Source organism: Polypterus senegalus, chromosome 17 (genome assembly GCF_016835505.1).
Source record: "Polypterus senegalus isolate Bchr_013 chromosome 17, ASM1683550v1, whole genome shotgun sequence".
Taxonomy (NCBI): domain Eukaryota; kingdom Metazoa; phylum Chordata; class Cladistia; order Polypteriformes; family Polypteridae; genus Polypterus; species Polypterus senegalus.
The window spans coordinates 72,391,112-72,408,230 of NC_053170.1; the positions used below are offsets into that span (position 1 = coordinate 72,391,112).

The 17,119-nt window shown below is 38.9% G+C and overlaps 1 protein-coding gene across 6 annotated transcripts in view; it reads left to right on the forward strand.

Annotated features, from left to right (window-relative positions):
* The window catches only part of nfyc (nuclear transcription factor Y, gamma), a 112,804-nt gene that overhangs the window by 66,246 nt on the left and 29,439 nt on the right, over positions 1-17,119 (forward strand). For all 6 annotated transcript variants that reach the window (XM_039739433.1, XM_039739438.1, XM_039739437.1 and 3 more), the window contains exon 5: positions 7,078-7,173. In XM_039739433.1, the coding sequence (XP_039595367.1) occupies positions 7,078-7,173 (96 nt within the window). The remainder of the gene's footprint in view (positions 1-7,077; positions 7,174-17,119) is intronic.

Here is a 17,119-nt window from a genome sequence, read left to right on the forward strand (position 1 = left end):
AGAGGACACTCGAGTCAGACGTCACTTGTAGACATGTTTGCTAGAGGTACTACCTACAACAAAAAAAGCAAGCAGTGGATCGAGATAACCAACGACATTACAGTATAGCTAACGTCATTGGACAGATATTGTTAATATTAACAGAAAGTGTAGTTGGTTTACAAAAAATATTTACTATTTATTCCTTTTCTAAGACATGTTCAGTGCAATACAACTTTTGACAAGAACCTCTGGATATTTTACTAAGTCTAAATGCCTCTTTGGATGGTTGAAAATATGTTGTCAAAATTATAGTTTAAGCAAAATTTGTTCAATAAAAAAGTTCTATATTTTGACTGTAACTGTCATGCGATAGATAGATATATGATTCCTTCTCTTCTTTAGTACCCACCCCCTTGAAAACTATCACTTTATGTGACCATGCAAACCTGTATTAATACTTGTGTCCACATTAAAATGTTTTTTTTGTACAATGTACAATTCTCATGACAGTGGAATAGGCTATTTTTAATCTTACACACATACCTCAGTATGTGCGTCTCGGGAACTGCAGGTCTGACATTGTGGTCAGCAACACAGGAGCCCCCTAGGGGACTGTACTTTCTCCGGTCCTGTTCAGTTTATATACATCGGACTTCCAATTCAGTTCGGATTCAAAAGTTCGCTGATGACGCTGCCATCGTGGGCTGCATCAGGAGTGGGCAGGAGAAGTAGTATAGGAACCTAATCAAGGACTTTGTTAAATAGTGCGACTCAAACCACTTACACCTGAACACCAGCAAAACCAAGGAGCTGGTGGGGGATTTTAGGAGACCCAGGCCTCTCCTGGACCCCATGATTATTAGAGGCGACTGTGTGCAGAGGGTACAGACCTATAAATACCTGGGAGTGCAGCTGGATGATAAATTGGACTGGATTGCCAATACTGATGTTCTGTGCAAGAGAGGACAGAGCCGACTATACTTCCTTGGAAGGCTGGTGTCCTTCAACATCTGCAATAAGATGCTGCAGATGTTCTATCAGATGGGTTGTGGCGTATGCCCTCTTCTATGTGGTTGTGTGCTGGGGAGGCAGCATAAAGAAAAGGGTCGCCTCACGCCTGGACAAACTGGTGAGGAAGGCAGGCCCTATTGTAGGCATGGAGCTGGACAGTTTGACATCCATGGCAGAGCAACGGGTACTGAGCAGGCTCTTGTCAATCATAGAGAATCCACTGCATCCACTGAACAGTATCATCTCCAGACAGAGGAGCAGCTTCAGTGACAGACTGCTGTTGCTGTCCTCCTCCACTGACAGACTGAGGAGGTCGTTTCTCCCCCACACTATGCAACTCTTCAATTCCACCCCTTGAACGTTAACATTGTACAAAGTTATTGTCTGTTTTACCTGCATTTTTTATTACTCTTTAATATTGTTTTTTATCAGTATGCTGCTGCTGGAGTATATGAATTTTCCCTTGGGATTAATAAAGTATCTATCTAGCCAGTCTACTGCAGTAATTGCAGTGGAAAATGTGGTTAACATCCACTCATGCATGGGAAAAAAATACAGTTGAATACCGTGAAACCAGTGTAATTTTGAAAAATACTGTAATATAGAATTTTGGTCATACCGCCCAGCACTACCTGTAAAAGATATCGCTGAAGGGATATAAGCAGACACACACATGCTAGTGAATCATGTCTTCTTGGTATCTTGTTGTCTCTTGAATTTTTTGTTCAGTTTTATATGCAAGTCATTATCGTGATGTTTAGTACTTTTTGTTTTCCATAACTACTTCTGAGTGTTAAATAAAATCTGCAAAGTCTCCAGCACTTTTTAAATGTGTTTGTGTCCACTCTGCCTACATTGCCTGGTGGTGGTGAGCAGGAAAATAATAAAGCTAGGATCAGAACAGGAAGAGTTTAGAACAGGTAGGATTAGTGTTAGTTACTGTTTGCAAATTGATTAATTTTCCAGGATTGACAGCACAAAATTTACAGGTAAAACATTACTGCATATGAAAAGGCCATCCACATATGCACAGTGCCTGCAATGTGCTGTTCTACCTCCTTTAGTTACCATGGGTTTTGAGAAAATGCATGAATTAATGATCAATATTAAGCTGTAGTGCCTATTTTCTTAACACAATAATTTGTTTGTGAAACTTTTCCAGGGTTGCATTGGTGGAATAGAGTTTAATCACTTTAATTATCAGTTTTAATTAATTAAAACATTCTGTTGTGGTTTGATGTGGTGTTTAAACTTTTAACAAGTAACCCAAACATGCTTGTTGCAATAAACAAAATATTACAAGTTATTTATAACATAAGGATATTAGAAGATGGTTAGATACAAGTATATGTATAGATATATACAGTAGATATATAAATATATACAGTGGGTACGGAAAGTATTCAGACCCCCTTAAATTTTTCACTCTTTGTTATATTGCAGCCATTTGCTAAAATCATTTAAATTAATTTTTTCCCTCATTAATGTACACACAGTATCCCATATTGACAGACAAAAAAAAGAATTTTTGAAATTGTTGCAGATTTATTAAAAAAGAAAAAATTAAATATCACATGGTTCTAAGTATTCAGACCCTTTGCTCAGTATTTAGTAGAAGCACCCTTTTGAGCTAATACAGCCATGAGTCTTCTTGGGAAAGATGTAACAAGTTTTTCACACTTGGATTTGGGGATCCTCTGCCATTCCTCCTTGCAGATCCTCTCTAGTTCTGTTAGGTTGTATGGTAAACGTTGGTGGACAGCCATTTTTAGGTCTCTCCAGAGATGCTCAATTGGGTTCAAGTCGGGGCTCTGGCTGGGCCATTCAAGAACAGTCACAGAGTTGTTGTGAAGCTACTCCTTCGTTATTTTAGCTGTGTGCTTGGGGTCATTGTCTTGTTGGAAGGTAAACCTTCGGCCCAGTCTGTGGTCCTTAGCACTCTGGAGAAGGCTTTTGTCCAGGATATCCCTGTACTTGGCCGCATTCATCTTTCCCTCGATTGCAACCAGTCGTCCTGTCCCTGCAGCTGAAAAACACCCCCACAGCATGATGCTGCCACGGCCATGCTTCACTGTGAGGACTGTATTGGACAAGTAATGAGCAGTGCCTGGTTGTCTCCACACATACCACTTAGAATTAAGGCCAAAAAGTTTAACGAAGGAGTGGCTTCACAACAACTCTGTGACTGTTCTTGAATGGCCCAGCCAGAGCCCTGACTTAAAACCCAATTGAGAATCTCTGGAGAAACCTAAAAATGGCTGTCCACCAACTTTTACCATCCAACCTGACAGAACTGCAGAGGATCCCCAAATCCAAGTGTGAAAAACTTGTTGCATCTTTCCCAAGAAGACTCATGGCTGTATTAGCTCAAAAGGGTGCTTCTACTAAATACTGAGCAAAGGGTCTGAATACTTAGGATCATGTGATATTTCAGTTTTTCTTTTTTAATAAATCTGCAATAATTTCAAAAATTCTTTTTTTGTCTGTCAATATGGGGTGCTGTGTGTACATTAATGAGGGAAAAATTAATTTAAATGATTTTAGCAAATGGCTGCAATATAACAAACAAAGTGAAAAATTGAAGGGGGTCTGAATACTTTACGTACCCACTGTAGATAAACATTAACAAACTACACAATATATAAAATTAGGAAAGCTTATTGTAACCTTTCCTCTTCTGTAGAAAAATTCAAATAAATTATGAATTCTGATCTTTTAATTCATGTGGTTAAGGTGAATAAGTTCTTCTATTGCCTTCACTGTGGCGTAAATTTACTCACAGCTAGTCTGCAGTGGCTCACCTTCCCCCACACAGAGTTTCTATGGTATGGTGGTGATCTTTTTTTCCTGGATTTTATAAAGAAACTTAACAGCTAGAATTTTATTGTTCAGGGGTAGTTACTTTTCAGTTACAGTGACACCAATACCATAATGCATTAGCTGGCTTCAGCTCAACTACTAAGTTACAATTAATATTTTTTAGAATCCGAGTTGGTGTAGTTAAGATTTGGTGTGGGCAATGCCTTTTTGTCCCTTTCCTGGCTGCTTTATCTTCAGTGCAGTTTAAGGAGCTCATCTCCTTCTCCTTCTCTTTAGTTGCCCGTTCTTGCTGCACATGGTACTGCAGTTCCTTTTTGAGGATTAAACACAATGTTCTGATCCTCTTGTTGCTAGCAAAATCATGTCTTCTGGGCATCTGGTTATCAGTCAGTTACTGTTTTCAGCAGGATAAACTTGTGTTTTTTATGTATATATTCTATGCTTGTTTTTCCTTACTTAATTCCTTAATTCCTTTGAATTAATGGCCCTCTTTTCAAACTCTCTGTACAAACAAGTCTTCTACCCTTCCAGTCCAACTTAGCTGTCCTTCAAATTTAAAAGGGATTTTCCCAACCTCTGCTACAGTTACACCTTAGGTCATTCAATGGACAGCCATGCGTATGGCCACATTGAGAATAGTAAGCTTGATGAGAAGAGAAAAGATCTGGGTTTTCCAAGGGTTTTTCAAGTAAGGAATAGATGTCTTACCATAGGTTTCTTGGGTGCACGTAAGATCATACCTTTGGTTGACAATTGACGTATAGTTCTGTTTATCAAGGGTGCCATTCGTTGAATTGTGGCTTTTTGTTCAGACTTGGATGTCTAGCTGGTTCCTCTAAGAGATGCCACCATGATACATTTTGGCCTGGGATTGATCATCTTATCACCAAAGGTGCCAGTGACCGCATTCTGCAGAGGGGCCCTGACATGGAAACTGAGACTTTTTAGCTGATATTAAGTGTCTAGCCCTGACTTACTAAGCCAAGGACCAGTGTTCCTGGCAGATCAGAATGGATAATGTCAGTCTGCCCTACAACAGTTTCTCATTGTTACAATCAGAAGAGCATGCTACGGTAAACACCAATCATGCATATTTGATGGAATTTTTGTTAATAAAACTTTGTAACTGCCTGTCTCTTTCACTGCTAAAAATACTGTTTGCGTTACACAGCTGTTATAGATCAGTTCATAACTAGAAAGTTTTCAATTCAATACTTATTCAGTTAAGCAATGAAAAACTGCAATTGAGTCTTAGTGTGAAGTTTTTTAAACTGAAAACTGCTATTTACATTATTACAAATGCACCCTTTTTAAGATCATTGTGAAATTTGGAAGAATAATGTTTCTTGATTTACATACAAAAGTTTTTTATGACATAACCTAACATTTTATTTCCCATTTTAATAGGTTCTTTGCATTACTTAGATGATGAAAATGTTCCACCTTAAAACCTTTTTCACAGTTTGCTTCCTTTAGGCTACTGTCTCCCTTTCTTGTATTTATAATTGGTGATCTTTTTGCCCACATGTAGCATTTTGCATTTTTCTACATTGTGTTCACCCTGTTCTGAATCTTATCTGTGTCGTCTTGAATTATTTGCTGCCTCCTCAGTGTCTGCCTTTCCTCTAGTTTTAGTGTCATCTGCGAATTTTCAAGTTTACAAACTATACTAAAATCTATGTCAAATAATATAAATCAGAAAAAGCACTGATCCCAGAACAGATATCTGTGGGGCCCCACAGATGACCTCACTCCACATGGAGAATTCTTCTCTTATCTGCACTCTGTCTCCTCCTGATTGAACAAGTTGGGATCCAGTTTTGTAGTTTGTATTGTTGTGATAGAAGGCCATTTGTCTTCTCAGAAACATCCTGGTTTAAGAGTGCATGCATATAATTTGTGATCATGGTCTGAATTTGATCGTGTTTGACCTGCTATAGACAATTCTGTCACTCTTTCATAAATGCTGTCCAGGGAGATATTTTGGTTGTCTATATAATTTGCATGATTCATGAATTAAATCAGGAGTAATAATGGAAAAGAAGATGTCTCCAGTAATAAATAGTATGCCATTTTTAATGAAATGGACAAAACTGCAATGACTTTTTATAGCCAGTTTTAAATTAAACCATTGTATTCAACAAAAGACAGTCAAATAGAAAATGACTGAAAATTTGATCCCTTTCAGAAATTTCTGCAAGGGGTAAAATTTACTTTACCACAGTAAATTACCACAGTTTATTTTTGCTACAACAAAAATCGAGCAGATTTAATATTGGTCTTGGGTCACAGGGGCAAGCTTCTGTTTGTCCATGAGTTGATGACTAGTGAGCACTCAACAAGAAGTATGCATATCTTAAACTTGCAAGAAAAAAAGAAAAACTGTCATTTTGTGCTGTGAAAGCCAAAGAGTTTATTCTACCTTTCTCATGTTTGTTATACCTGAAAGTAAACTGGTAGAGATTGTGGATGAACTCTTCATACCTGGAAGTTTTTGTATAACCACCAGTTTTGACAGGCAGTAATCGATTAACTATCAAAATGTGGAAAGCTTACGATATTTTAGAAATTTGAAACTAGACTGAGAAGTGATGAGGCGGCAATATCCAGCAACCATAATTAGGTGTGAGATTATTTCGAAGTGGAAGTTGTGTAGTGTACTGCAAGCCTTAGTTGTTCCTGGTGAGTGAACTGGATTCTTGCTTGTCAAGTATGGACTTTGGTCCATGCTGCAAAAACCTAAGCTGTTGGAGAATACTTGATGTAAACTTTAAATTTTTTATACTATTAAATTCCAAACACCATAATGTTATAAAGTGATACCAGTGTTTTATAAAACTGTCATTTGTTTGGAGGATTGGCTGACTCCATGTGTTCTCCAAATAAATATAAGTCCTGCTTTATACTGATCACACCTAAGAAAATATACTGTATATGATGTGCAATAGTGCTAGATGTTTTAATAATAATGTTTTGTAGAAATGACTTGGTTATAATTTTTGTAGAGATGTCTTGGTCATCATTGGTACATGAACCTAATATCAAATTGCCACTATACAAGTAGACTTACAAATATATTAATTTTAACTCTGGAGAAGACCCAATTCCCCCTACTTTGTATCATTACAATTTGGAGAAATGTGAAAGTTCATCAATATTGTTAAGCCGCTGAAGAATGAAGGAGGTAAATCCTAAAAAAAATAGTTTTAATATCTGTACCATCTCTTCTTTTGCCTAATATGTATTTTTTAATTTCTTTTGTAGAGAAATGACATTGCAATGGCTATCACGAAGTTCGACCAGTTTGATTTCCTAATTGATATTGTTCCACGAGATGAATTAAAACCCCCAAAACGACAGGTATGTAAAATAATATGCTGATCTTTATTTTATCTTCTATTTTCAGTGAGGTGTCTGCATTTTGGTTTTGAGCAGGATTATTTTATATTCTATAATATAACCACATGTATAATTTTAGCAGAGTTCAAACAAATGTCTAAAGTCCACCCATTTGTAGTTAACGCAGTGAATTTTGCATTGCTGAAATTCTCCAGCAATTTAGCTTTTACTTTTTTATAGGTTTAGGCAGCACATTTTGACTGAAAAGTGGTCGGCTTGGTACGTAATACTTGGGTACCAGCACACTGAGCAAATGCTAAAGTATTCACACATATATATTTTTTTATTTTATAACATTTTAATTACACGTATTTGCCGCTTTTTGTACCTACAGTGCATCCGGAAAGTATTCACAGTGCATCACTTTTTCCACATTTTATTATGTTACAGCCTTATTCCAAAATAGATTAATTTTTTTCCTCAGAATTCTACACACAACACCCCATAATGACAATGTCCAAAAGTTTGAGGTTTTTGCAAATTTATTAAAAATAAAAAAATTGAGAAAGCACATGTGCAATAGTATTCACAGCCTTTGCTATGAAGCTCCAAATTGAGCTCAGGTGCATCTTGTTTCCCCTGATCATCCTTGAGATGTTTCTGCAGCTTAATTGGAGTCCACCTGTGGTAAATTCAGTTGATTGGACAGGATTTGGAAAGGCACACACCTGCCTATATAAGGTCCCACAGTTGACAGTTCATGTCAGAGCACAAACCAAGCATGAAGTCAAAGGAATTGTCCGTAGACCTCCGAGACAGGATTGCTCGAGGCACAAATCTGGGGAAGGTTGCAGAAAAATTTCTGCTGCTTTGAAGGTCCCAATGGGCACAGCGGCCTCCATCATCCATAAGTGGAAGAAGTTTGAAACCACCAGGACTCTTCCTAGAGCTGGCCGGCCATCTAAACTGAGCAATCTGGGGAGAAGGTCCTTAGTCAGGGTGGTGACCAAGAACCCGATGGTCACTCTGTCAGAGCTCCAGAGGTCCTCTGTGGAGAGAGGAGAACCTTCCAGAAGGACAACCATCTTTGCAGCAATCCACCAATCAGTCCTGTATGGTAGAGTGGCCTGACGGAAGCCATTCCTTAGTAAAAGGCACATGGCAGCCCGCCTGGAGTTTTCCAAAAGACACCTGAAGGACTCTCAGACCATGAGAAACAAAATTCTCTGGTCTGATGAGACAAAGATTGAACTCCTTGGTGTGAATGCCAGGCGCCATGTTTGGAGGAAACCAGGCACCGCTCATCACCCGGCCAATACCATCCCTACAGTGAAGCATGGTGGTGGCAGCATTGTGCTGTGGGGATGTTTTTCAGCGGCAGGAACTGGGAGACTAGTCAAGATAAAGGGAAAGATGACTGCAGCAATGTACAGAGACAGCCTGGATGAAAACCTGCTCTAGAATGCTCTTGACCTCAGACTGGGGCGACGGTTCATCTTTCAGCAGGACAACAACCCTAAGCACACAGCCAAGATATCAAAGGAGTGGCTTCAGGACAACTCTGTGAATGTCCTTGAGTGGCCCAGACATGAATGTGATTGAACATCTCTGGAGAGATCTTAAAATGGCTGTGCACCGACGCTTCCCATCCAACCTGATGGAGCTGATGGAGCTTGAGAAGTGCTGCAAAGAGGAATGGGTGAAACTAGCCAAGGATGGGTGTGCCAAGCTTGTGGCATCATATTCAAAAAGACTTGAGGCTGTAATTGCTGCCAAAGGTGCATTGACAAAGTATTGAGCAAAGGCTGTGAATGCTTATGTATATGTGATTTCTCAGTTTTTTTTTATTTTTAATAAATTTACAAAAACCTCAAGTAAACTTTTTTCACGTTGTCATTATGGGGTGTTGTGTGTAGAATTCTGAAGAATAAAATAAAAAATTGCAATAAGGCTGTAACATAACAAAATGTGGAAAAAGTGATGCGCTTTGAATACTTTCCGGATGCACTATATGTGCGTCAGAGAAAAAAATAGCGTTTTTTTATTAAGAGAATGGCTTTTGGACCTTGCCTCTCTTCGGAAGTGCTTGCTCTAGTATTGATTTCTGGACAAGCCCTGCTCATGAAATGTCACAGATTTCAAGGTTTGATTGACATTTTCACTTGGGGGACTGAATTACCATACAATATACAGTATGTCTTGTTCATCCGTTAGAGGAAAAATTCCCCTTGCATTTGCTGCATGTTTTTGTGGTGTTGCTTTTGAATTGAATTGAATTTTTCATAGGATTGTTTCATTGGTACTGTGTTATGAAAAGTGCATATTGTCAAAAATGGTGTTTTTTTATAAAGAATTGCATAAAGAAAAGTGTATTTTGATCAATCAAAACTTACAGCTTGTCCTAATTTTAAATAAAATAGTAATTTGTGATTTACATGTTTACATTTTTACATGTTTACGTGTTAATTGTGAAATAATAAATTTGCAGGGTAATGAGAACTCAACAGACTGCAGCTAAAACTCCTGCAGCGGCTAGAACCATGACATGAGACCATGTACGTTTTGAATAAAATACATATACACATACTGTATGGACAAAAGTATTGGGACATGCGTCTTATTTATTAATTCAGGTGTTTCAATCGGACCCATTGCCACAGGTGTATAAAGTCTAGCACCTAGCAATGCAGTCTCCATTTAAAAATACAGTAATCGCTCGTTTATCGCAGGAGATAGGTTCCAAGGCCGGCCACAATAACTGAATTTCCGCGAAGTAGGGACACCGTATTTATTTATTTATTTATTTAACGTGCATTTGTAAGTTTTTAAACCCTCCCTGTACTGTTTACAACCCACCCTTTACTTGTTCAATAACAGGGACCTACCTAACATTTCCTGGGGCACCTCTTCCACGGTTTCTGAAGGTGTATCTGTAGTAGTAGGAGGAACTGGCTCTTTTTTGCAAGGCTGCAAAAACATTGTGATCGGCAGTTGCTGCAGCTGCCTCTCTTTCCGGTCGAAGAGCAGCTTGTAGGCAGCCATGACGTCGTCGACCTTGTTGCAAAATTGGACCGATCGAACGCCGTTTAGGCTCGGCACCAGCCTTGGAAGAAGGAGCACGTTTGGGAGCCATTGCAGGGGGGTAAAAATTGAAGCGAAGTTCAACACAAAGAAACCAGCTTGAAGTGAAATGGCCGCGACAGAGAGACAAGGGGGAGATGCTGTGGGATCTGGGCAACAGTCAAGCACCAATCGAGGGCCCGATTAGAAAGCAGGAAGCTGTGATTTGTCGTCTCCCTCCCAAGTACCAGTCACAGCCTGTGTTACAAAGCACTTAGTCACCAAACTTGTTTTGTTGTTCTTAGACTAGGAAATACTACTACTATATTTAAAAACCCGCAAAGTCGTGAATCCGCAAAAAGTGAACCGCAAAGTAGTGAAGGGTTACTGTATTTGTGAAACAAAATGGGTCGTTCTGAAGAGCTTCGTGACTTCAAGCATGGTACTGTAAAGGGATGCCACCTTTGCAATAAGACAGTTTGTGAAATTTCATTGCTGCTGGATATTCCACAGTCAGTCTTAATGCTTCAGCATATCTGTACCAAGACATTTTGGACAATGCAATGTTTCCAACTTTTGTGGAAACAGTTTGGGGAAGTTCCTTTTCTATTACAGGAAGACTGTGCCCCAGTGCACAAAGCAAGGTCCCTAAAGACATACAGTAGTTGGATGAGCACTTTACTAGCCCACACAGAGCTCTGACCTCAACCCCATCAAACATCTTTGGGATGAACTGGAATAGAGATTGTGAGACAGGCCTTCTTGTCCAACAGTAGTGCCTGACCTCGTAAATTACACAATGAATGAACACAAATTACCACAGAAATACTGCAAAACGTTGTGGAAAGCCTTCCAAGAAGAGTGAGAAGCTGTTAGCCTGTATCCTTTTTAAATCATAATAACTGAAATCTTCCAAATGGGCCTGATCAAATGTTTACATACCCATGAATCTTGAGGCTAAAACGTGTTAAAATTTCACAAAGACAGTCATATGAAAAAGTTTGGGAACCCCTTGTAGCCTGCATAATAATTTACTCTACTTTAAACAAAAAAGATAACAGTGGTATGTCCTTCATTTCCTAGGAACATCTGAGTACTGGAGTGTTTTCTGAACAAAGATTTTTAGTGAAGCAGTATTTAGTTGTACGAAGTTAAATCAAATGTGAAAAACTGGCCGCGCAAAAATTTGGGTACACTTGTAATTTTGCTGATTTCAATGCATGTAACTGCTCAATACTGATTACTTACAACACCAAATTGGTTGGATTAGCTCATTAAGCCTTGAACCTCATAGACAGGTGTGTCCAATCATGAAAGAGGGTATTTAAGGTGGTCAGTTGCAAGTTGTGCTTCCCTTTGACTCTCCTCTGAAGGGTGACAGCATGGGATCCTCAAAGCAACTCTTAAGAGATCTGAAAACAAAAATTGTTCAGTATCATGGTTTAGGGGAAGGCTACAAAAAGCTATTTCAGAGGTTTAAACTGCCAGTTTCAACTGTAAGGAATGTAATCAGGAAATGGAAGGCCAAAGGCACAGTTGCTGTTAAACCCAGGTGTGACAGGCCAAGAAAAATACAGGAGCAGCATATGTGCAGGATTGTGAGAATGGTTACAGACAACCCACAGATCACCTTCAAAGACCTGCTAGAACATCTTGCTGCAGATCGTGTATCTGTACATCGTTCTACAATTTAGCACAATTTACACAAAGAACATCTGTATGGCAGGGTGATGAGAAAGAAGCCCTTTCTGCACTCACGCCACAAACGGAGTCGCTTGTTGTATTCAAATGCTCATTTAGACAAGCCAGATTCATTTTGGAACAAAGTGCTTTGGACTGATGCGATAAAAATTGAGTTGTTTGGTCATAACAAAAAGCGCTTTGCGTGGTGGAAGAAGAACACCACATTCCAAGAAAAACGCCATCAGTCACAAAGTTGAAGTTACGCAGGGGTTGGATATTCCAACAAGACAATGACCCAAAATCTACAAAGGCATTCATTCAGAGGGAGAAGTACAATCAATGTTCTGGAATGGTCGTCACAGTCCCATGACTTGAATATCATTGAAAACCTTTGGGATGATTTGAAGCAAAGTGTCAATGCTCGGCAGCCATAAAATTTAACTGAACTGGAGAGATTTTGTATGGAAGAATGGTCAAAAATATCTTTTTCCAGAATCCAGACACTCATCAAAGACTATAGGAAGCGTCTAGAGGCTGTTATATTTGCAAAAGGAGGCTCAATTAAGTATTGATGTAATATCTCTGTTGGGGTGTCCAAATTTATGCAACTGTCTAATTTTGTTATGTTGCATATTGCATTTTTTATCTTAATCCAATAAACTTAATGTCACTGCTGAAATACTACTGTTTCCATAAGGCATGTCATATATTAAAAGGAAGTTGCTACTTTGAAAGACCAGCCAATGATTAACAAAAATCCATAGAATAAAGAGGGGTTCCCAAACTTTTTCATATGACTGTATATACCCTTCACAAATGATGTGTCTGCTAACGTCAGTCTCTGAGCTGCTTTCCAATCCCATCGTGACAGTTTCTGAAGAAATTTAACACTTTCTGGTTAGTTGAATCATAGTGTGCCTTGGAATTTTTTGGGTTACAAAAACGTGCCACAACAGAAAAACTGTTAGAAAACACTGGTCTGCATACACCTTTGCTCCTGGCATGCTAAAAAAAAGATATCCGTAGCTGCTACCTCGCTTAAAAATCGACTCCATACACTACTTGGATGGTTATTCTTTGCATAAATTGGCGAAGATACTACAAACTGGAATAATAGATAGAGATTATCACTACACTTCTATTTCATAGAAATGTGTCTTTATATTATGGCAGTCAGACTGGCAAGTTAAATACAGTGGTACTAGAGACTTATTTTGGTTTTAGTGCCAATCTAAGATCACTTATTTAACACTTGGGAGATCTGAGATTGATTTGAGAGAGCATCATGTTTTACTTTCACAACTTTTCTCAAGCATTGCACCAAGACTGCCGACTTTTCATCTACAACAACACCTGAAGGGATATTTCTTTGTCAACCTCCAGACCATGTAATACAGTGAGGGCCAATCCAGAAAGCCAGGCCGCTTGTAGGTGCTATGTATGCTGCTTACAACTATAAATGTGGCTGCAAAGAATGTTAATAGATCCAAAAATCACGAGGGCAGTATACTTGCCTTCGTGGGATCATTCTAGCATAATACTAGAAGTTTTAACTCTCAGGTGTGTAAATTCAGTTTGCATATCTGTGTTCCCGTATGCTGCATTATCGGGTCCATCCTTCATCATCCCCCAGTATATTCAAATGCTTTAGAATACCTAATATAAGGTAAATAAGATCTTACAGCAATCTATTTAAAGAAGTCACTGATTATACTTGAGATAATGGATTTGTTGAAAATTATTGGTTGCATACTACACTGTTATCATGGTCAACATACCCTAGACCCTAGAAATCCTAATTTAAGAAGAAGTAGATATCAATAAGCATTTTAAAAATCCTGAGTAAATTGAGCTGTGAAGTTATGCTGTAACAAATAATTATATTTGCATAGTATTAAGTCTGTTAGAGCTAAGTATGTTCTTTTTATTTTTCCTCTTACAAAACAATGCTAAGCAAGCTAAAAATTAGCATCAGTTAGTGTACAGTTTGTATGGTACAACATGAACATATAATTTATATGTTGGAGACATTCATGCACAATGGGCTATTTAAATAACTTAATTTGTGGTAGCTTTTTTGAATGCGACAGACCTCAGATTTTGGCTGCTTGAGTGGTGTAAACATCCTTGACTGGAAGCTGTTAGAATCATAAGAAGGCTTTCAGTCGGATGTTTGCAGCATTCGAATGCCAGAGTGCTCCATGGAAACATCAAAAAATATACCTTTTTTCTTGTGCATCTTGACCCTGCACCTTGATATTGCTAGGTATTATTCATATAAGTTATTAAAGTGTGTTTCTGAAAGCTGAACTTTACAGACCTTGAAAGAGGATGTCACTGCTCTTGATGTGAATGCTTTGCTGTAGAGAGTGTAAACATCCTACACTCTCAGCTGTGAACTTGCATGGGGCTGGGAGAGGGATGTTTACTCTCACTTCAACAGACTTGTCTACATGAAATCTGTTTGACTGATTTTTGTAAATGTGTGTAATACATTTATTACATGTTATATAATGATAAAAAGAAAAATATTTTATAGAATTCCACTATATACAGTTGTGCTTGAATGTTTGTGAACCCTTTAGAATTTTCTATATTTCTGCATAAATATGACCCAAAACAACATTATCTACTCTTAGGACTTGAGTGAAAATCTAAAGAGAAACCAGTTAAACAAATGAGACAAAAATATTGTACTCTGCCATTTATTTATTGAGGAAAATGATTTAATATTACATATTTGTGAGTGGCAAAAATATGTGAACCTCTAGGATTAGCAGTTAGTTTGAAGGTGAAATTAGTCCGGTGTTTTCAATCAGTGGGATGACAATCAGGTGTGAGTGGGCACCCTGTGTTATTTAAAGAACAGGGATCTATCAAAGTCTGCTCTTCACAACACATTTTTGTGGGTGTATCATGGCACGAACAAAGGAGATTTCTGAGGACCTCATAAAAAGAGTTGTTGATGCTCATCAGGCTGGAAAAGGTTACAAAACCATCTCTAAAGAATTTGGACTCCACCAATCCACAGTCAGACAGATTGTGTATAAATGGAGGAAAATCAAGCCCATTGTTATCCTCCCCAGGAGTGGTTGACTAACAAAGATCACTCCCCGAGCAAGGCGTGTAGTAGTCGGCGAGGTCACAAAGGACCTCAGGGTAACTTCAAAGTAACTGCAGGCCTCTCTCACATTGGCTAACGTTCATGTTCATGAGTCCACCATCAGGAGAACACTGAACAACAATGGTGTGCATGGCAGGGTTGCAAGGAGAAAGCCACTGCTCTCCAAAAAAAAATTACTGTTCGTCTGCAGTTTGCTAAAGATCATGTGGACAAACCAGAAGGCTATTAGAAGAATGTTTTATGGACGGATGAGACCAAAATAGAACATTTTGGTTTAAATGAAAAGCGTTATGTTTGGAGAAAGGAAAACGCTGCATTCCAGCATAAGAACTTAATCCCATCTGTGAAACGTGGTGGTAGCATCATGGTTTGGGCCTGTTTTGCTGCATCTGGGCTACATGTGACAGCAAGCCTCTATGGAGGCTTGGGGGGATATTTTTTTCCCCCCAACTTCACATCGGCAACATAATATATAGCGCTGTATTTAAGCCACTGAGAAAAAAATAAGACACGGTGAAAACGTGTATTTTGTGATTAAAGTGGAAATTTCGGCTTTAATCTCGAAATGTCCACATTAACCTCGTAGTTTACTTTATCATTAAAGCAGACCATCGTAAACGCCATCCCAGTTTTTAATCGCTACGAGCTTCTTGGACCTGAGAGCAGGTAAAGTAAAAAAAATAAATAGACGAATATGGAAGATGGTATGTGAGACTTTTAAAATGTATCGTGTCATTACGATCGGGAATATGCAACGCTTGAATATAAAAGCACCACGAATGCATCTGTATGTCGGCATTTTGCTTCACCACTTTGAACCATTCATCAAACAGCAAAGCGCGCACATCGATCTCTGAAGGATCTCCATAGAGGCTTGCTGTCACATGTAGATAGTAAACAGAGACTCTGACGTCACGTTCCGACTTTTAGCACACTGCGCCCCCTGACTTTTTGCTGGTACTGCAACTCGCGCAAGCGTCTCGTTAATTTCTAAGGACCTGCTCAGAGGACGCGTTAAATGAACGCTGGGAACGCGTGGCAGCCATGATTGCGGGCGTGTGCGCGTTCTGAGCGTGAAGTATAAATCGGCCCTAAAGGAAAATGTCAGGACATCCTGTCCATGAACTGACTCTCAAGAGAAGGTGGGTCATGCAGCAAGACAACCCTAAGCACACAAGTCGTTCTACCAAAGAATGATTAAAGAAGCATAAAATTAATGTTTTGCAATGGCCAAATCAAAGTCCTGACCTTAATCTAATCGAAATGTTGTAGAAGGACCTGAAGCGAGCAGTTAATGTGAGGAAACCCACCAACATCCCAGAGTTGAAGTTGTTCTGTACGGAGGAATGGGCTAAAATTCCTCCATGCTGGTGTGTAGGAATGATCAAAAGTTACCGGAAACGTTTATTTGTAGTTATTGCTGCAAAAGGGGGGGTCACACCAGATACTGAAAGCAAAGGTTCACATACTTTTGCCACTCACAAATATGTAATATTCTATCATTTTCCCTAATAAATAAATGACCAAGTATAATAATTTTGGTTAACTGGTTTCTCTTTATCTACTTTTAGGACTTGAGTGAAAAATCTGATGATGTTTTAGGTCATATTTATGCAGAAATATAGAAAATTCTGAAAGGTTCGCAAACTTTCAAGCACAACTGTGTAATGGTACTAATAAACTTCTAATTATTCCACTTCTAGTACTTCCTCTTGAGTAACTTATCCATAAATGTTTTTTCTGATATATTTTGTAAATATTCTATATAAATTTATGTTCTTAAAATGTGTTTGGTAAGACCACTTCCACCTTGTTGTGGTGTTATGGGTCCACAGCTCGTTGAGAAAAGGCCATTGATTTTAAATAAATAATCACCGCACCCGAGGCGGCTTCGTGAGGGGGCGTTATGAGAGCAGGGGCAGTCGTCGATGTGGGCGCTTACCGTGTGCACAGGTGAGGAACTGCCCACATTCGTGATTGCTCCCGTGGCTAATGCTGCAGCTGTGATGGCCCCTCACGTTTTTAAAAGAAGTGCAAGTCGGTTGGGGAGAGAGAGAATCGATCGGAGAGAAAGGAGAGGACGGAGGTTACAGGGAGCGT